Source organism: Uloborus diversus, chromosome 3 (genome assembly GCF_026930045.1).
Source record: "Uloborus diversus isolate 005 chromosome 3, Udiv.v.3.1, whole genome shotgun sequence".
Lineage (NCBI taxonomy): Eukaryota > Metazoa > Arthropoda > Arachnida > Araneae > Uloboridae > Uloborus > Uloborus diversus.
The window spans coordinates 120,243,920-120,266,527 of record NC_072733.1 but is presented as its reverse complement, the minus strand read 5'-3'; the positions used below and the strand labels follow the sequence as shown (position 1 = coordinate 120,266,527).

At 34.6% G+C, this 22,608-nt stretch overlaps 1 protein-coding gene across 2 annotated transcripts in view; it reads left to right on the top strand.

Moving 5' to 3' along the window:
- LOC129218211 (glucose transporter type 1-like) overlaps window positions 1–22,608 on the top strand; it is a 78,196-nt gene that overhangs the window by 6,219 nt on the left and 49,369 nt on the right. For both annotated transcript variants that reach the window (XM_054852429.1, XM_054852428.1), the window contains exons 2-3: window positions 4,342–4,437; window positions 10,219–10,379. In XM_054852429.1, the coding sequence (XP_054708404.1) occupies window positions 4,342–4,437; window positions 10,219–10,379 (257 nt within the window). The remainder of the gene's footprint in view (window positions 1–4,341; window positions 4,438–10,218; window positions 10,380–22,608) is intronic.

Sequence of the window (22,608 nt, the reverse complement as noted above, 5' to 3'; positions counted from 1 at the left end):
ATTTAGTGCACAAAAAAAAAAAAAAAAAAAAAAAAGAGAAAAATCAAAGCATAACTATAGTTATTTTCAAGAAATATCTGGAAACATCTTATACAAAAGAGGGGTAATTTCCTGGAGCATGTTCGACCACACTTTCTCTCACGTTTTTATAGCTATGTGATAAAATGTGTTTATGTTGATCACTCAATATTAGGGAATCATTCCATTGAAAACAGCCTCTGTTGCAGAAAAAAAAGGTGCTTAACATCGTATTTATTTTGCAGAAGCAGAAAAATACCAGGATGGTTTATGATGGGTTTTCTGATCAAGACATTTAATGAAGCTCTTTTAGCATATCCATACATATATATATATATATATATATATATATATATATATATATATATATATATATATATATATATATATATATATATATATATATATATATATATATATATATATATATATATATATATATACACATATATGTATATGTATTATATATGTATATATATATGTATATATATATATATATATATATATATATATGTATATATATATATATGTATATATATCTATATATATATATATATATATATATATATATATATATATATATATATATATATATATATATATATATATATGTGTGTGTTTTTCCAGACCTCAACAAACGACGCTCCCTATTTTTGTGACACTATAATAAAAATTAAATTATTTATAAAACAAGTGACAGGGGCTCCCCAATGGGAGGTCGCAGTAACATCCCAAACATTTCCGCATTCGGTAAACTTTGTCTGACGATTCGGCAAAATTATCATCATTCGGTGAAATTTGGAGTATTGACAAGCAAAGTAACGCATACGTCAAGATGTATAGCCGCGAGGGTTTTCCGACAGTTCTTTTTATAATGGACAATAAAAGTAAGAAAGATAAAGTAGTATTGATGATGCCATTATATTTTATTCTTGCTGAAAATTTTCAAATAAGAAAATCTTTTGGAGTAAAATAGCATAAGAAATTCGGATAATTGTAAACATTGAAAACCTTAGCTCGTTCATCCCCCCCCCCCTATTTCTTTATTTGTAGTTTAGGAAAGTGAATAATTTTTTGCAACAATCTTGACTATACAGTCACTTATTAAAAGCTAAAAGATTTATTAAATTCGAAAGTTATATTATATTTAAATACTTAATATTCCTTGGTTGGGCACGGTTTTGTATTCCGTAATATCAGCCTTTCATCCCTTCAGTGGGTCAAAAATGAGTACCAAGCGTGCTTGGAAACTAAACAATGGGGGTTCTGCGTTCGGGCTGACCACCTAACCAGAGTATTTGCTTTTGCACCTTAGAGCCCTCGGCCACGAAAATTGAAATGAACACAGTAGGCCTTGGACCCTATAGGCTGTTACGTCCCTGAGTTTAGTTTAAAATGCTTAATAATGAAATCCTTCGGAGTTGAATTCCTTCGTGTCAAACATGCTTTTCAGAGCAGTCTAAAAGATGAAAATATAAAACGAAACCAGTTCTCGTGCATGTTTTATTTTTTTTTGATCCACGTGTTTTACTTTTTTTTTCTTATGTCTCTCTTTCATTTTGGGTAGTTCGAATAACTAATGGAGTTTCTGGAATGTCTAGTTCAACCACTGTCATTCAGTTGTGCAACCAATAAGATAAAAAATATTCATAGGTGTAGAAAAAGACAAAATGAAAGATAATGCATAATGAAATAATTAATGAATGAATAATTAATTCATAATGAATCATTTTTTTATTTTTATTTATTTATTGCATTTTTGTCATAAATTGCACGTTTGCTTTATTGTACACGCTTGCTTATTTGACTTCCGCTGAAAAAATGCGTAAATTCCAACATTTCCCTATTGTAAGTATTGAATCGAAAACGCGTTTCTTCAAATATCTCGAAAAACGCATGTCTACAGATGCTACTGTTTACCTGCCCACGGTAGAAATGGTCTTGACTCGCGACATCCACAGTTCCAGAAAATCAAGCCGTTTTGTTTTCCATTGTCAATATTGATTATTTCTCGAAACGACTCGGAATAGTAATATCATCCATATGAGCAAGACACATCAATGGTTTCATTATTCCGTAATATCAGCACTTTTAGATAAATTAAATTAAAATGATAAAATTTAAGTCGACCGGCAGTGAAGCTTTGGCAATTAACTGTTATTTTAGCTTTTGCGTGCAGAATCATTTTAAAAATAACATTTGAAATATGTTTCGAAAAGGAAGAATTTTTTATCTTTTTAAGAAATTGGAAAGTGTTCTTTTTCAGTGGCGCATACAAGGAGGATGTCCAGAGGGTCTGGACCCCCCCCCTGCCCCTATCGCCCTCTTTTTTTTTCGGGATTGATTACAATATAGTACCAATTTCACCTCGTGCAAAGGTAAACCCTTCGTGACAACTAACTCCCAAAATTCCTCCTTACTCCGATTCCTCCACTTTTCATGATCCACATGACTATGCGCATGCAGCGTAATTTCAATTCAGCGTAAACTTATTTTGATTTTTCGTTGCAAAAATAGGATTTTTGAATTGTATTGTGAAAATGAGTGATAAAAATCGTATGTGAAAATGAAAAACGAAATATTCTGGAAGTGAAAGAAGATTTTTGGTCTACCCCAGGGCTGTCCAACTGGCGGCCAGCCAACACATATTGTGTGGCCCGCCAACTTCTTATTCAGCATGTTTCATTTTTCGACATTTATTGGTATCAAGAAGCATCCGAGGGTCAAGCCGGGGTCCTCGAAGTTTCCTCTTGATCACCCTTTTATACTCTTTTCATTGTTTTGAGAGAAAAAGGTACAGGATATCTACAGGTCAAGGTCAAGCAGTTCTACCCTGCATGCTGGTGTTCAAACGAATTCTTAGAAATAGTATTGCCTCGTGTTGGCGGAGGGAGACAGGGAAGAAAAAGAGAAACATTTCAGATAAGCAAAACCTGCCTGCAATTTGTTAAAAATAAAGCCCCCCCCCCTCACTGATTCTACGGCCTTTGTTAATTTCGAAAAAGAAATTGAGAGTTTGCTCTCGTCGCTTCCATGTTTAAGAGCATGTATTTATGCGAAAGTGCTTCTTCGACAATGAACTTTATCAAAAATCGTCACACAGGAGCTCTCGCTCCGACAGTTCATTGATAGACCTTCTACTGCTGACAACGAAAAACATCGAGGTAGGCATTCCTGCCCTTGTGAAGAAGGCGGATCTGCCTTAATTTTCCCATTAACATTTAAGCAAATTGTTTTATAATCCTCCTGTTTCATTGTTTTATAATTAATTACTTATTATACATTAAGAATTATTATTAAATCTTATTGTATAAGAGGTAAGAACTTATTGTTCAAAATTTTCAGACTGCGGCCCGCCAGTTGATCAGTGACCGGAATTCTGGCCCGTGGGTTCTTTGCAGTTGGACAGCCCTGGTCTACCCCAAATGATGTGTTTTTTTTTAAACTTTTGAATCATGAAAACAATTTTAAAAATAAATAAATTACCAAAAGGCGAAGAAATTAAGTATTCTTTATTAATAATTTATTTTAGTAATTAATGCTAATTTATTTAATTATTAATTAACTCATTATTTTAATGTTTTTTATTCACGACAATTAAGAATATCAAAAGAATATGTTTGGCGGTGTATTATGTTATCATACGAGAATAATCGACATTCGACCCTAGACCTCCTCCTTGAAGTATTCCTGTGTACGTTACTGTCCTTATTACATCAACTGCACGGTACTGATCCAGTAAAATTTAAAGCTGAAAGTTATGCCTCTATTTAAAAAAAAAATAAAAAGATGAAGGGGGGAAAAGCTAATCTTAAGAGCCATTCCACGAAAAAGTCAACCCTTTATCCCGCAGTAACGCTTCTTATATTCCATTAAAAATTAAATATTTTAAAGGGTAATGACGAAATTTTTTGCGAAAAAAAATCACACATAAGTTTAATTTGTTAAGCAGCAAAAATTTGTTCATAAATATTTTAAAGTATTATTTTTAATGAAATATATGAGGTGTCACGTGGGGAACAAAATAACAGTTTTTCGTGGAATGACCCTTAAGTGGATGTTTGGGGATGAAACTAATGAACAGTCACGTGTGGAAATACAACACTATTTACTTAATTCAAAATTATCCTGTGCCTTGAGTTGTAATAGGAAAATAATAATAGAGAAAACTTGTGTTTTCGACTATTTTCGTGTCTTCGTACAAAATAGTTGCAAAATGTAAACAATCGTTTTCTAACCTCATACGATTTTTTTCGATAAGCGCATCATTTTTATTTGTATGTACCCCCTATAAAAAATAAATAATATTCCATTTCTTTTTAGGGTCTGACATGCATGCTCGTATTTGCAATATTTGCAGCCGTCCTAGGAATGTTCCAGTTTGGTTATAATACAGGTGTCATCAATGCTCCGCAAAAAGTGAGAATTTAATATTTTTTAGAAGGCAGTTTTTTTTAAGATTTTTTTTTTCACAGTAAAACAATTCATAAAAGTCTAAAATGTATATATGTATATGTAACGCTGGTAGATGAAAAAAATAAATTAAAATATGCGTGTAACTCATGTCTACATGTTAGAGGTTATATTTTTTAAATTCACAGTTTTTTATTGGTTTTTTAGTTCGATTAAGTTTCTTTGTCTTGCACGAATACATGGCACTGTGAAAGTAAATATAGTTTTTCATTTTATTCTTCGACTTATTTCCTTTCTTTCTTTTTTTTTAAAAGTAATGAAAACGCATTAACTGATAATATATTGCAATGAATACGACACAATTATTCTTTTTGTTAAAATGGGGGGCACAGTCTCCTGCTCTCTTCGCTCGCCAATCCCCGTTCCAACCTGCGGTGGTTGACTTTGCAAACCGCGCATCTTTCGAATAGTTTTGTCATTTCTTATGATTTTTTTTTAAAGTTTGAAGGAATTTTTTGGTGACTTATATATATATATATATATATATATATATATATATATATATATATATATATATATATATATATATATATATATATATATACTAATAGGTTCTGTCCTCTGCTCGCTTCGTTCGCGAACCCCTGTTCACCCCCTGCGGTAGCACAATGCAGCCTGCCGCGGGTGACGATTGATGATTTTAATGCTTTTAACCCCTGAATGTTTGAATCCTTAAGATTTAGAGTGATGAGACACTGCAGAATGGCTTCCTCTGGATGTCTTGTTTCCAACGCCACTAGTATTCGTTTGGTAGACATTCACAGTCCAGAGGAGATAGGGGTATAGACACACGGACAGACACGCACCGGTTGTAGTAGTATAGACAAGGACCCACATATAGTTAGAAAATCCACACACGGAGAGCGCTGACTTGAATCTTGGCGTAGAATTTTTGAACTCCATGGTTCATTTGGTAGTAAATTTACTGGCGAAATGATGAATTTCTGACGGAAGAGAAATGTTTCTTATTTATTTACTTATTTCAACCTCACCAATCACCACCGTACCAACCCCGGTGAGGGTTTAACCCGATATGGGGACTGGGGGGAACAGAACAGTTCACGAACGACACTCGCTGGAACAATTTTGATATTTACAGAAACCAATATAAATTCATAAACAATAAAAAGAACAAAGTATACAAGTGAAGAAGCTAGATAAGACTGGGATGGCTGGTAAATATAATGTAAACGGCAGTTTTGAAAGTTTTTAGGCTGGATATTTAAAGTCATCTGCTTGAGGTACGAGTAGTGACATTATTTTATGGATATTCTTGCGTGTAACTGGATGAGATAGAATATGTGTAATATTTTTGGAAAAAGAAAAGTTGGAATTGTAAGTGCAATGGAAAGAGCTGGTTAGAGAACAGTTGAATATGTAATGCTCAGGAGTTCCAGGTTGACTGCATACTCATAATGGTGAGCTAATTAACTTAAATCTGTGTACATACGATAGAAATGGTCCATGTGCAATGAGAAATTGTACTTCTATTGGATGTTTACAGCGTTGGTTTAGTTTTACTTTTGGCAGGAAATCATGAACTCTCTAACCAGTTTCTGCAGTGTTCCAGATTTCCTTCCAATTTTGAAGAAGGTCAGACCAGAGGAGATATTTGCGGAAAGATTTTGGCAGAGGAATTTTATATACGAATGGATGTGTAAGAGTCATTGCTGCGGTTTTAGCTAAAAAGTCGGCTCGTTCATTGCCGTAGTGTCCCATATGAGCTCTAATCCAGTTTAGTTTTATGTTTGGATTTTCCCTGTAGTGAGTATGAATGTCTCTGACTAACTTTGAGGTATGAATTGCGCCCATTATCGCTTTGAGAGAAGACACAATGTCTGAGAATATTGTAGTGCCGGAGAAAATATTTTTTGATGCGATGTGTAGTGTAAAGCGTGAAAGATGGGGAAAAGTTCCGCTTGAAAAACTGAATTATTTTTCTGTTAGTTTGGCTGATCAATCGTAGACAACCTGATTATTGGAGATGTGAGTAAATGCTGCTACTGTTCCATCACTCATTTTCGAACCGTCCGTGAAAATTCCTGTATGTAGTGTTGAAATATTAGGTTCTTCTAGATTAACATACGAAATTGCGCACTGTAATTTTTGATGTTCTGTCCATTTTTGGCTGGCCTCTTCAAAGATATCAGATGAGAAGGTATTATTTCGTGATATTTGAATTGTGGTTTTCCTGATAAATACATTTCCCAAAGCTAATTTTCGATGAACTGTAAGAGCAATTGGTGGAATACCCGCAAGAACATGAAAAGTGATATGAGCTGATGTGCTATATGCTCCTACGACAGCAAGGAGGAAATGACGTTGAATAGTTTCTAATTTCTTCAGATTTTTCTGCTTAAAAAATTGATCCCTCACTGCGACTCCATAAAGAATTGAAGGTTCTATTACTGTTTGATATAGTAATCTGCGTAGTTGGATATTTGCTCCCCAAGATTTTCGAGATATGCTTACTCAGAAGGAGCTTACTCAGAAGGAGAATTAATTTTTTATGGATTTTTTCCAAATGTGCTGTACGGCTGAGCTTTTTATGTGGCCTGACTCCAAGAAAATCAATTTCTTTGTACCTTTTAATGAAATTGTCGCCAATTTTAATGATGGGCTGTCGAACATAATTTCTAGGTTTAGAAAGAAATAGGGCTTTTGTTTTCTCCGGACAAGCTTGTAACTGGTTTTGTTGGAGCCAAACATGCAGTCTTCTAAGTGCTTCATTGGCTGAGGACTCGAGTTCATTCTGAGTTGAGGCTGAGACTACAAATATGATGTCATCTGTAAATGCTTGTATAGGGACATTTACAGGCCATAAAATGTCAAGTAGTGGTGCTAAAACAAGGTTCCAAAGTTCTGGGCCACTACAAGACCCTTGCGGACATCCTTTGGATGGGTTTGCGTTCACCAAAGTGGATCCTGAAAAGATTTTAATAGTTCTTCCTGATAAAAAAAAAAAACTCTTGTATAATTCATAAACCTCTCTTTCGCACTTTGAACGAACGAGTTGTTTCAATATCCATGTTATATTTTCAAATGCTCCAATTACATAGATTGAAATCAATAGGGTCAGCCTGTCATTATTTATGCAGTTGTAAATTTTATCAAAAAGATTTTGTAAAGCATGCTCCATAGAGCGTCCAGATGTGAATCCAAATTGATGAGGACTATTGAGACCAGAGCTATGAAGATGGTACTGTAATCTGTTAAAAACAAGCTTTTCTAGAATTTTTGATAACACGGGAAGTAATGTGATTGGCCTGAATGACGTAAATACATTACGTGGTTTAAAAAAATCAAACTGCATGAAAACTAAACCGGTAAGTTCAGAAAATCAAATTTCAACACTTGTGCTGCCGGTTTAGTTTTCATGGAGTTTATGGGTTCTTCTGCAAAAAAAGGAAAACTGCCTAAATATCGTGAAGAATATAAAAGTACTTGGCCATTTCTTATTTCATCTTTAAAGACGGGTTATGCAAAATGTACTATTTGAACAGCGATTTTTCAGTTGATCATGGTGGTCGTGATAATTGCCGCCAGCATGTTACTTCAAAAAGACATGCCGACCGGGTGAAAGGTACAGCTAATAATCAAGAATTTATTATCTTAAAATATTCGGAATAAAATCTTTTATTCCGTGTTAATATTTTCTGTGTCATATTTGAAATTTATTAAGTATCATTATTTTGTTCTTTATACTGTTGATAATTCATCACTATTTGACTCTGAAGCAGCGGCCACGCCTCCCCCCCCCCCTCCCCACTGTGCTGTAAAATGCAGCTACGATTTTGCAGTTTCAAAAGTTGGCAGCTCTGTGTATATATATTAGTTGTAACAGAATTTTTCATAAAATTCCTTGAAAACAGTATTTTTAATGATTTAGTATATAATATATCGATGACGCAAACACATATCTATTGACAGAACAACTGTATAAACTCATTTACATAAAGAATTAATACATGGGTTTAATAATGTAGAAGTGAGAACAGCATTCAATAGATTATACTCACCCATGCGTGCAGGTAGTATCGGATCTCAACTAAACTGATTCAATCACCATTGCGTCAGCGATGAAATCTGGGTTAGAGAAAATTTGCGAGTTTTAAGTTGAACTTGTTACAGACGATAGTTAAAACGGTAATAAACGGTATCATGCGAATTTCATACTTTTCACCTTTTCTTTATCACATTATTATTCTTTGCTGATTCCTATTACATTATTAAAAGTCGTATTTACCTAAACGAAATATCAATAGCAAAAAATCTCCCAGTATAAAACTGAAGCAAAACATTCAAATCGTATCTAAATTGCAGACATTTTTTACGGTACAGTATTTAGATGTAGATGGAAATGTAAAAGAAAGAATGGGAAACCATGTATTGAGAGATTTAATACTGCTTTGGATAACTTTCTTAAAAATAACAGAAAGCTGAAATGGATGTCTACTACAACTTTTTCAAAAAGTGAGAAATAAAATGAACAAAACAGTCTAATAAATAAAAGAACTGTAAAACAAAGAATTTATTTGTTAGGCTTTCTGCATTTAGTGTGCGAAAATACTGCATTAATAGTTTTTATGACCAAAATTGTTAGTCTAATTAAAGTTAAATTTGTACTGCGGGCTCATAAGCTGCAGTCTTGAAACAGGAACTACCGGTATGTGTGTTTTCCTTCTTCTCTCTCTCCTTTTTTAAACCACTTCTCTTTTGCATTTTCTTTTTTCTTTTAATGATAGAAAAGTGTCATTGTAGTAAGGAAAAAATGAATAGATAAGGAAACAATTTTCGAATAAATGAAATAAATTCATAATTTATGTATGAGAAAAAATAAAGGAGTGAATAAAATAGTGAATGAATAAGAAAGTAAGTGAATGAAGGGATAAATAAGTGAGTTACTAAATGAAAAAATCTGAATTAATTAATTAAATAATATGTAAATTATTTAATAAGTATTTGAAAACGTAAACGAAATGAATTATTTCACATTGCCCCAATCATTTTGTCCTGCATGCACTAAATTTACATAGCATTTAAAATACAAATAACCGTAATGTAAAATAAATAAATATTGCACCGAATATTAGTAGACCTCAGTTAATACTTAAAATGTTGATAGCAAGAACTTAGTCGTTTTATCGTGACAACAATAATTTTTGACTTATAACAAACTAATACGAAATGAGTATCAATTTTTGAAAATTGATGGTATTTTATGCTTTGATCTTCAGAGGTAACTTTTTCCTGGCTGGAATAAACTACATTTGTTACCACATAGTTAAACTATTATCAGATAGGTGGCATCAAAAATAGAGTAATCATTTTACCATTTCACTTTGCCCCACATTCCCCTACTGTCGCTTGAGTAAAAGAGGGAAAAGGAAAAGTTGAAAGTTGTACGTAACTGTGTGACCAGAGTTATAGAACTTTTATTGAGTATGTCCCTGCTTCTATAACTATACTCTGTTAAGCAAAAAATTAGAATGAAAGAAAAAAAAATAGGCTGCCGGAAAGTTTACCATTTTTAGGGGTACTCTACAATCAAAAAAGGAAACCAATATTCACCATGTGCTTGTTGTTGATTTGCTATTTTCCGCGCCTAACAAGTCGTTGACACCTCCAAATGACTTTTTTTTTTACATCTAATCGATTTTTTCAGTGAACGGAGTATAGCTATAGTTTAGTAACAAAAGCATTTTTTTCTGTTTGTTTTTTCTATAGATTATTCAGAAATTTATAGCTGATGTTTATAAAGCCCGAACAGGTTCGGATATCTCCGACGATTTTAGGGATTTGTTGTGGTCCTTGATCGTATCTGTGTTTGCTATAGGAGGAATGATAGGCGGAATGATTGGAGGCTCTATAGCCAATAAGTTTGGAAGGTAAGTGAATATTCTGTTGAATTTTAATTGCTTTGGCCGGGTTTTTTTTTTAAACTCCTAACGTTACCTCATTCGACTTTCATAATAATGCTGACGTCGCACCGGAGGCCACTACATCAAAGTACTGTCACTTCTTTTGTGTCTTCACCAGGTAAGATATTGGAAGCAAACGAAGTTTAGTGGCAGAATTTTGGCCGCTGCTGCTCTCGGTATGAATCCCGTTTAATCTTTTCATGTCTGAACGATCGCAGTTCTCTAACGTGTAACCTCAACTACACCGAATTATTTTCAATTCCTGCTCCTAATAGGCCTTTTGGGGCCTTTGTGTCCGAGTGGTCTAAGCGATTGCTTCACACACTTGAGGCGGTGGATTCGTTTCCCACCTTCGCTTCGGATATAATTTTTCCCCTTTTTGTGATGTAAATTATTTCATGTGTTGTTCAAATTGTTACAAATTCTGTAAATAGTAATTACTTTTGTGATTAATTTGTTGTAATCTGCCTTAATTAGGCGTTTATTCCATTATTTTTCATCTAAAATTACCTTAGTAACGTAACCTGTAAATAGCTTCTTGTAATGTACATACAACCCCCTAACATTCGACTGAAGTATACGGTCCCCCCATTTCTGAATGATAAAATTTGTGAATCGAATAATGAGAAAGTTGTAAAATTTTGTCGAACTTTCCAAAGCAGTATAAAAGGCAATTGAATAGGAGAGTTAGTTCTGCTTGTGAATCGTATCAGCCTTGCGAGAGCATGTATTTAGCTCTGTGTGTATTAGCCTTTGCGGTGTGTTTTCGCGTATTTTGATGTAAATACGTGTGTGACCGCTGAGTTTACGGTGTGAATTGATATTTGCCTAATTGCTATGGTTAACTTAGCAGTTGCTAACGATATTCCTTGTACATAGTTGTAAATAAATCTCCTGTGTTTTCTCAAGAACTGTGTCGTCATTTAAAGAATTTCTTGAAAGTGGCTGGACTCGTAACAATATGTATTCTGTACTGTAATAAAAATATATCATGCGTAAGGGACACAAGACACTCAGATTGTAGTTCTCATCAAAATTAACCTGTGTAATAAGCACCAAAAGCAAGAAAGAATAGGCCTTTTCGCTAAATGTCAATCCAATAATCACTTTTGTCCCCGATTCCAGCATATGTACTTTCCTCGAAGTTTTCTATACTCCGCCTCGCCAAATATTCAGAGGCTGATTACACCGTGCGGCAAAAAAAAAAACTTCAGAATGCTTCTGATATTATTCTTATGGATTCTTATGTTTAATGACCCACTGAATCCAAATATGACCACCGTTTCCCGCCTACACTTCCTACTTTCTGGGAATAGCACCCCCAATTTTTTTTCAGTTTTCGATAGTTTTCGATATTACCCATTAACACTCTTCTAAGGGGCAAGAGATGAGCAAAGTTCAAATGCATGAACATTTGGAGCAAGTGGGAGACTCATGGGGGTCCCACGGAAGAACGAAAACTTTCTCCGTGGTCTGGTAAACGGCAGTAACTGCTTTTGTCGCTACATTTTGCAGGTTATTGGCAGAATGCACTTACTGCTCTTTACCTGCACTCGGAAGAACGAAAACTTTCTCCCGTGGGCAGGCAAACGGCAGTAACTGCAAATTTTTTGATTTTCATGAAATTTTTTGCCTATGATCGTTCTGCCGTGGGAGGGTAAATGGCAGTAACTGCAATTTTTTCCATTTTCTTTTCCTTTCTTTTCTTTTTTTGGAATTTTTCAAATCTATGCCTCTTCAGTTTTATGGTGCAAACATGTTTATTTGGTTAGCGCTAAATAAAAGCATTTTTTTTTATCAGTGGTGATTAGCAGTAACTGATATCATCGCTACATTATGCAGGTAATCAGCAGTATGTACTTACTGCTCTATACTTGCCCATAACCATTGTCTGGAGAATGGAACATAAATGAATCGCCGCCAAAACTTGAACCAAGACGCATAAACGGTTTTCGCGATTTCTTTTTAGCTCAACTAAGGGCAAGCAGTAACGCCCCGATGGGAGGTCATTGTGTGACCTCTCAAAAATTTCCTTTATTAGGAAAATTTAGAAAAAATATTGGATTTTTTAAAATGATTCCTAGTCTCTTCTCATTAGATGTAGGTATGCGTGGTAGGTCGTATTTTATCTTTCGGCAAAATTTGGGAATAACCGTCTCTCGTCCTTGAGCGAAAGAGATACTTAAAAGGGGGAGATACTTGCCTCAAACATTAAAAAAAAAAATCTTTGGTTCTTCATATCCGTGTTGTAAAAACAATAAAACAAAATTATTTTTTGCTAATGTACAGTTATAGAAGATAACATACGATTAAACACAAGTAATGCTTGGCAGACGATAAATAAACGTGTACCAACAGAACGATTCTGTTCCATTTGTTTTGTTCTGTCGCAGACGATATTTTTCACAATTTTTTATATATACTAAGCTGCTGCACTTTTAGTAGTTCGATGAGAGCCATTATCAACACACGAAGCATTTCTTTCGCCTAAATTTTCATGGATATTTATTGCTTTATTGCAAAGTGCGGAACATTAATCGATTTGTCGTAGTTTTAAAAATGCCTAAAGAATCTTCCAGTTGCCAAGTGACAACGTATGAACATTAAAGAGTTTTCGACAATGCCGTAAGCAATCAAAACATATGCCTTTTTATTTTCTTTTTAAATTACATTTCATTTATTAATATTAAATTTATGTCAAGTGTATACACGGTATTATTTGTTTTTTAAAGTAAAATATATTATTCACATTGCAATAAATATACTTCGTAATGACATATCTACTCCGTATTATGTTGAATTTCTAATTATTGGTCATTCAATAGTACATTGTGCAGTTACTGCTGATTACCAGTAAAAGTGCATGAAAATTACTACTGCGAAGTGCAGGTAAACGGCAGTATCTGCTTTAATTGAAATTTTGATTGCAAAATCAAATTGAAACAAACTGCTCAAAAAATACTTCGATATAAACATATAGAATAGCCTAATAAAATCAAATTTCAATATTTAATTGATATTTGTGGGAAATCAAAAACGCGTTTCTTCAAATATCTCAGAAACTCATTCTTGTAGATACTGCCGTTTACCTGCACACGGCAGTATTCCCCCTTAAATATTTAAAATATCATCAAAAACTATCTATTTCTTATACGTGTTTGTTTTATAATTTTTTCACTTATTTTTCGGCATAAAACCAGAGCATAGGACTCACTCCTATGAGCCCCACGTCCAAAAAACTTTAATATAAAAATAATAATGAAATATTGAAAGCATTGCATTTGCATAATCAGAGTCACATCGCAGATCTTCAGTAAAGAACATTCCCGCATTACATTCCCACTAAATAAATGATCAAAAATGAACTTAAATATGCTTATAAAGTAGAATACATATATTTATATTTCTGGGGGTACACCGGCTCTATTGTTTATCACTTCTTAATATAGTGAAAAAATATGGGGCAGTGCATCCCCAGAAACATTAATATTGATTAATGCTATACTATAAGCATAATTAAGATTATTCTAATATTAATTATGTGTGTGATTTATGTTGAATAATACCGGAAGGTTCTTTACTGAAGATCTGCGCTGCGACTCTGGACTAGGCAAAATGTAAGGCTTCCAATATTTTTTTTAACTTTTTTGTACAACGTGAAATTTTTTTCGGGTAATGGGCTCATTGAATGCTCTGGTTTTATGACGAAAAATAAAAGAAAAAAACTGTAAAACAAACCCCGAAAAAAAAAATTGTTTATGATGATTCTTGAAAATTTCAGGAGGGAATACCCCGCAGGAGTTTCCCCAACTTGCTCCAAATGTTCATGCTTTTGATCTTTGCACCTCTCTAGGCCCCAAGAAGAGTGCTAATGGATAATATAATGCTCCCTTTCTCTCTAAATAAAAATATTAGCTATGAAACTGTCGAAAACTTTTTAAAAAGTTAGAGGCGCCATTTCCAAAAAGTTGGACGTCTAGGGGGGAAACGGTGCTCATATTTGGACTCAAGGGGTTATTTTACATAAGAATCAGCAAGAATTATGTCAGAAGCATTTTGAAGCATTTTTTATTTATTTTATTTATTTTTTTTTCTCGCCCGCACGGTGTTACCGAACTACATACCCAAAAAAGATGCGGCCGCTGGTTTCTTATTTTTAAAGGAATCAAATTGACTGAAATTGTTCCACTCTATTATTTATGAAAAAGAAAGAAAATCAAGGTTCTATCCTTTATTTAGTTGCCTTTCCTTATGTATGTTATGGGGATGCCGTGAACGCCAACGAATATCTTGAACAACTGGTTGAGCACCTCATACTCTGAAAGTTCCATCCTGGTTCTCCATGAATGCTTCTATTCATAATATTCGACTACAGAGGGCCCAGAAAAAATGTTTATCCTTGGGTCCCCAATATCTTCATCGAGCCTTTTAACTTTAAATAGGATGTGAAAAGATCGAACTCGTCACAAACCGTCTGAAGCGAACGTACAGTATGCAGAGCAAGAACTCGCAAATTGACTTTCACTCGTTGAAGCGTTGATACTAGCGCAAGGTTGTAACTTGCCAGGTCCCCATCTGGTTAATTTTCCTGTAACTGAACTGCAATATAACTTGTGCTCACGTTAATCTGAATTACATCTGATAGAATATATCCAACATATATATATGCACAATAACAATCAGCTTTTTACACAAAATGACACATATTGTTTGGTTGATTATATGAAATTAAAGTATCAGGACTTGTTAAGTACTAATAATTGCATTTCTTTAGTACCAAGTTATCAGCTTCCAATTAAGCTTTAGTTAAAATCATTGCTAACTTTGAAAGCTAACTTTTATTTGTTCTGGAACTTCTGTTTCATTTAAAGAAATCTAAACAATCTTAATTTAACGGGGTTTTTTAACTATACAAAATGTACAACAAAAGTAAAAAAAAGGAGGAAAAGAGTTATTATAATTCAAAAACTCACCCATGTGAAGGGGAAAAATCTAGCAAAATAAACATAATTAGTCCCACATCCTAAATTAACCAAGATATGAGGCTGTCATGATAAACTTACACAACAATATATGAACATGACTAAAGAAACAACTTTCATATGCTGAAAAGAGTCGAGAACGTTTGCTATGAAGAATAAAAACGGCAGATGATAAATAAAGGTCATGCTCGAACAGAACAACCGATTAGGTCAATTGGTTATTTTGATGACGTCAGTCCTACTGAAATAATTGTTAAAATGTTGTTTTTCAGCACATAGGTAAAATGGCAACAGAAAGAAATGAAAGTCATCCTCATATATATATATAGGGGCCGTGGTAGCTCGATCGGTAGAGTGTCGGATTCGGGGGCGGAGGGTCCTGAGTTCGAACCTCGATGGTCGAAGATCCACCGTCGTCATTAAAGGGGACTGGGAGACGTTAAATATGCTCGTGGTCTCAATGTCCTCCAAGTGAAACGATACCTCTGGGGGTGCTAGCACCAGGTAGCTATTAGCTCCTGGTCTAGTTCTAAATTCTCATTAACTGTTCGATCCGGTGATGGTGCTGCCATCTATCGGTATAAAAAAAATAATGGAGGCAAGGCACTTAGTATGCAGTCCTCGACATAAATACAGTTGTAGTCAGTTGTGACTCGGAATCGAATCGAATCGAATATATATATGTAGGAGCCATGATCGAGTAACGCTCCTGACGTCATCAACAACGAAACTCGCGGCACGGCATGATAATTTGATAATATGTTGGTAATGTTTAACATGCAGGGTAAGGCTTTATTGTGACAAGGCTGAACTGGATCCGGTAACTGAACTGTTTTACTGGTAAGACTGTGTCATTTCAGAGGAATTAAGAAATGAAAAAGTGGTCAACAATGAACGCTATCTACTGGAGATAAAGATTAATCCACTTGACTTAAGGTTAAAATTTCAACTATCAAAATATCACCAAACAGGCAATTGGTTCGTTCAAATGTAGAAGCAATTTTCATCCGTCATATCTTGACAGACGAGTTTTCTAGTTGCTTAGAATAAAAGAGAAATGAAGCTAATTTTTTTAAAAAAGAATTCTAAAAGAAAAAATGCTTTAAAAAATTAGTTTTAGGATTTATGTATCAGAATAAAAGAGAAATGAAGCTAATTAAAAATAAAATTCTAAACTCCTGTTTGTGAAAATTGCAACACCACGAAGGACTTACGCGAATGAGCTGAAAATTGCAGGAAATGTAAAGTAGGGCATGATATGCAAATGATTCAAATTGCAGACCGGTAGCGCATGCATATGCAGAGCTGCGCATTCTGAACGGCGGATCGAACCGAATATAAATAGACGGCTGTAGCGAGGCGTGTAGGATTATCGGTGGTTATATGCTAGAGTAAACGTTAACTGAATCTTTACTATGCCACTTCGACGAAAGAAAGCGAAATTTGAGCAAATTTCGGAGTTTGAACGGGGCAGAATCGTCGACCTTCGTGAAGCTGGATTGTCTTACGTGCAATAGCCGCTCGTGTGCAGCATAACAGCAGCACAATCATGCGTGTTTGGACGCAGTGGACGGACTAGGGTCGGACAGATCGGAAATCCGAGAGTGGGCCCCGAAATGTGACGTCAGCTCGCGATGACAGACACCTGGTGCGTATGGCGCTGACGGACCGCACAGCTTCTTCTAGACAATTGGCAGCACAGTGGTCAACAGCTACAGGTGTTATTGTATGCTTCATCAATTTGGAGACGTCTGCTGCAGCGTGGGCTGCGCGCAAGGATTCCTTTATACAGGATTCCTCTCACGCAAAACCATCGCCGCCTGCGGCTACAATGGGCCAATGTGCATAGGAGCTGGCGTGCTGATTGGCAGCAGGTCGCCTTTTCTGACGAATCCCGCTTCAATTTGTGGCACCATGATGGCCGAATTAGTGTCAGGCGCTATGCCGGTGAACGGCACATTCCGGAGTGCATTATCGAACGCCGCAGTGGACGAACACCCGGAGTTATGGTCTGAGGTGTCATAGCATATCATGGACGATTACAATTGTTGCGAATTGTGGGCAATTTGAACAGTACCCGATACATAAACGAAGTTTTACAGCCTCAAGCTATTCTTTTCCTGCAAGCATTGCTAGGGTCTGTATTCCAGGAGGATAATGCCCGTCTACATGTCGCCAGGACTCTCAAATCCAACTTTATTCGCAGCAGGTACAGCTTCTTCCTTGGCCTGCATATTCCCCGGATGTGTCGCCGATTGAACATGTATGGGATTTCGTTGGGCGGCGTCTCGCTCGTAATTCTCGTCCTGTTACTTCAACAGACGATTTTTGGTTGCGCATACAAACAATATGAAATTCTCTTCCGCAGGCAGATATTCAAACTTTGTTTCACTCCATGCCGAGTCGTGTAGCAGCTCTTATTGCGGCACGTGGTGGCCACACAAAATACTAATTTCTATCTCTTTTTATTGTTTGTTTGGTTTGAAAATGTAATCATTTATTTGTACCATTACCCTCAACTGTGTAATAAATTTCATTCAACTATGATGCTTCCTTCATGGTGTTGCAATTTTCACAAACAGGAGTGTAGATGAAAAATTTGCTTTAAGATTTGGACAGCAGCGAAAAAACTCTGCTTTTAAAACAATTATTAGAATTTTATTTACTAGCCCATATGCAAAATGGCTACAGGAAAGAAATAAAAATTCCTGTGAACGTGATGTTTATTGAGACGTCTTAATTGAGAACTCCGCCAATTAAAGTCGTACAGTCACGAGATTGGTCTTATTGTTGTTGGGGTTTTTTTTTCGGGCGGGGGGGGGGGGGGGAGATTTCAAATCTATCGGTACCTCGTTCAGCTCTCGACTCGCAGCGATTCTCGAGAACTTCAAGCTTCAGACGGACAGACAGACTGACGCGAACAGATTTTAATAGTATAGATGAAAATTGAAAGAAATATATTGTAATGAAAAGCAAAAGCTTCACGAATACATATCGGAAGAAAAAAGCTATTTTTACAAGATATGTGCTGTGCAGAGTATTTTCGGGTATTGAGTTCAAAGGAGAACCAGTTGATCAATGTAAAAGCAAGGGTTTAATACTAGAGCGAGTCCTATGTTTGCAATATTGGACATGATGTGAATTTTCGCAATGTACTGCTAACGTTTGCACATTTGCGGAAGATAACCAATAAAAAAAACTGGTATTTAGGTTTGCTTATCACACAAAAGCACTACGTTCCGATGCTGGCTGTGTGAAGTGGATGTATTCAAAATGTGTAGCCAAACCAAGTTAAAGAACTTATGCTTTTTATGAGTTCGAGTAAAGCCATAACGCAACCGATGCAATGCGAAACAAATGCTATGCTAAAGGCGAAGGCTCGGAGGACCACATCACAGCAGCAAGATGATTATTTTATCGCATTAATATTGATGGTTGGAGTGGTTATACGATAATCATCCTAATAATCATAATGTTGTTGGTTACGGGTCCATAGTTATTACACACCGCGGGAAGCCTCAAGAGGTTGGACTTTTTTTTTTTTTTTCATAAGAGAACACCAGAAATATTAGCAGCACAAAGAGAGGAAATAACACCCTGGGCACTGGTGGGGAATCGAACCCACAACCTCCAGCATATGACGTGACGCTTCTACCACAGTCATGGAGGCCTCTAATAATCATAATAAAATGTTATTATCGCTGTAAAAAGAAGAACTAGCTGAAAGATGGCATAGGGTTAGAATGCTGGGTTTCTGATGTTAACAATGAATTACTAAAAAATTTAGTAGTAATTTGTTGCAAAACTTATGAGATTCGTCCTTTTTCAATCTATTTGCACAGGTGTGACATTTTCAAGTATATTTACACTTTAATCCTGAAGTTTTAAACTTTGTCTTTGAATATTCATATATTTGAATATAAGAAACAATTACGTATCAAAATATAAAGTATCAACTTTCTAAAAAGCTAGCTAAACAAACTAACTGAAAGATGGCCTTTAGAATGCTAGGTTTCTGAAGTTAACAATGAACTGTTAAATAAATAAGTAATTTGTTGCAAAACTTGTGACCTGTCCTTGCTCAATCTAATTGAACGGGTGTGACTCTTTTAAGTATATTCGCACTTTAATCCTAAAGTTTTAAATTTTGGCTACGCGATTTTTTCTGTGCGTTTTTTTTTTTTTTTTTTGCGGTATATTAAAATTTTAATCAGATTGGGATTCAATTGACGAAATCATTTTTAAAACGAGTGAGAGGTAGTATCTTCCTAGTGATGATACAGGCACCCCGGTGGGAAGTCACTGTGACCTCCCAAAAATTTCCTTATTCGGGAAAATTTGCCCAACTACTGGGCAAAAATTATCACTTGGTTTATTTTGATTTCGTTTAAATATTACAATTTTGTAAGATTTTCAGTTATTTTCTATGTGAGACTTTTTTTATGCGGTTCCTATCCACCGTATTTTTTTTTTCTTTTTTAATGTGTTGCAAAAACAGCTTTTTAAAGCTACTCGTGAAGTTTCGAACAATTTTTTTTTGTGCGAATTTTTTTCATGTGGTCCCTATCCACCGCATAAAAACAGGTTTGGGTGTACTTAAGAAATAATGAATTGTACGTGTTGCGTACAATTCATTATTTTTGATTTGTACGCAACACTGGGGGGATGTGACTGTACAGTCACATCCAGAACACGTACAAATCATTATTTTTAAACACAAAAACCTTTTTACAAAGTTGATACTTCATCCGTATTATGACACATAATAGTAGTTCTTATATTCAAATATATAAAAAGCAAAAACCTATGTTTAAAACTCTGGGAATAAAGTGCGAATATATAAGTAAAAATGTCACACTGGTGCTAATGGATTGAGCAACTAATGTAACCAAAATGTTGCTGCAAAGCATGCTACACAGCGTTTGCTAATCATTATTTCATTGTTTCTGTTTTGAAATTATTCCTCTCAAATTTAAGAGAAGCATATCGCTAACGTAAGTTATGCAGAACTCTGTAAAATGATAAAGGCAAGAAAACACTTTTACTAAAATTCTCGCCGAACTTGCAAAGTAAAATAGAAAAAAAAATCCCAGAAAGATATTAACTGAAGTTGAATGCTGTCTCCTTCGTAAGCTCTGCGAATTCCCAATTGCAACACCAAAACTTCCGAGATACTTTCAGAAATTAATTTCCGTCAAACTTAATTTTTCTCTTTCCGCGGCCTCTTGTCAAGCGATAAGCTGAATTGCAGAGAATAAAAAGAACTTTCTACGTTGAATATTGAGTAATATATTACTTTGTTCATTTGGAAAGAAGCATCAATTTTCACATTGAAAAAAATTGCGATTGCTGACACATGTTTTTTTTCCTAACGATTTACACAAATATATACACGTTATACCCTCACACATGATATAATGAATGTATTTATAAAGTACCTTGTTAGTTTTTTTACGTTACGGTTTGTTCAAAGAAAATTTGAAAATTTTGATAAAAATTTTTCCTATATTCTTAAGAAAGTAGTTTGAAATTGATGAATAATTTTTGGCATAAAAAAATATGGTTTTATGAAGAATGCAGTTTTTATGCAAAAACTCATATTATTGCATTTTAAACGTTCAGTATATGTGTTATTAATGTTAGAACAGCTTTCTTGCACTTTCGCAACGACAAAAAATAAAGATAAGAATGTCGCATTTAAAACTCCCGAGTCGAATGAAGCTTTTATTTGACCTTGGTGTGTATTTGAAGGAAAGATATGCTTTTCTCCATAAATGTCAAACGTACGGATTAAAGCTTTTTCTTTTTTTTGGATGAAAACTGAATTTAGTTGTTTTTGATGTTTGAAAAATAGCATGGAATGAAATATCAATACTTTAATTTGTAACAAATTTAATTAATGTCACAAAACCAGATGCGTGAACAAGAGATAACAAAAAATGTAAATTTTTTTTTCATTACTTTCATTATTATTATTATTTTTTTTTTTTTTACACAAAAATTCGTGCAGTATAAAACTAGTGTGAAACTAACCTGGTTACTTCAAGCCATCGTTTCTCAGAGGATTAGCTGTTTGATAAAGAATCATTTAAGCAATCAGGAAACCCAATACAAATAAACTTTTGAACAACGTTCAAGTTATGACTTAGAAAAGTGACTAATACTGCCATGGACAGGTAAACGGCAGTATCGGCAGACATGAGTTTTCGAGATATTTGAAGAAACATGTTTTGGATTCAGTACTTACAATAGAGATATGTTGGACCTAGAGGGTTTTTTTTTTTTTTTCGAGTTCTTTTTTCAGCGGAAATCAAATAAGTTCGCTTGTACAATGAAGCTAACGTACATTAGATGACACAAATGCAAAAAAAAAAAGGAAAAATGAAGAATTTGCAGCAGCGACCGCCCTTTACATGCTGCGGCAGAATAATACACTATACGTTCAGTGTTAGATTTTTTAAGAACTTCTACAGAAATACATTATGAATTGATCCATTGCTTCAGTCATATATGAGGAAATGTATATTTGGCGTGACACACAAGCCGACTTTTCTATTTAACTTACTAATTTCTTTAGATTTCGTTTAATTTCTTTTAAGAATTCGAATCGGATTGTAATCCATCAAAAACATGAACATGTAAGAAACATGAGCATTCTAAATGTGACTCGTTGAACGTAGCGTCTTTATTTAAAGCAAAGGAATTTTAGTAATTGCACTTTCTCATTAAAAAATTTAATTTTATGAATCAAGGTTTTTTATTAAAATAGCATTGCATGTCATTGTGTTTAAACACAAACGTGAAGTATCAATTTAATGATTATTACAAATAAGACTGCGTGTGTTGTTAACATGCGATGTAGAACGTGAATGATCAAAATAAAAGCATTAGTAATAATTAATAGCATGAAGAAGTTAACCATCTGTCAGCAGCAACATTGCAGTCTTCTTTCTTTTGTTCATGGGTTCTTTTATTGAATTATTATTATTATTATTTTATTTATTTATTCTTTGTTTTAATTATTATTATTATTATTATTATTTTATTCATTTATTTTCTTTCCGCAGTTACATCTACATGTATACAAGGTGTGCAGGAAATGTGGACAAATTTTAAGTGAAAACAGATAAATCCGAAGGAATGAGAATTGCATTAAATCCCATAGCTTGAAATGCCAGGAGAAAGTCATTGCACAGATGGAAGATCTTGCGTAG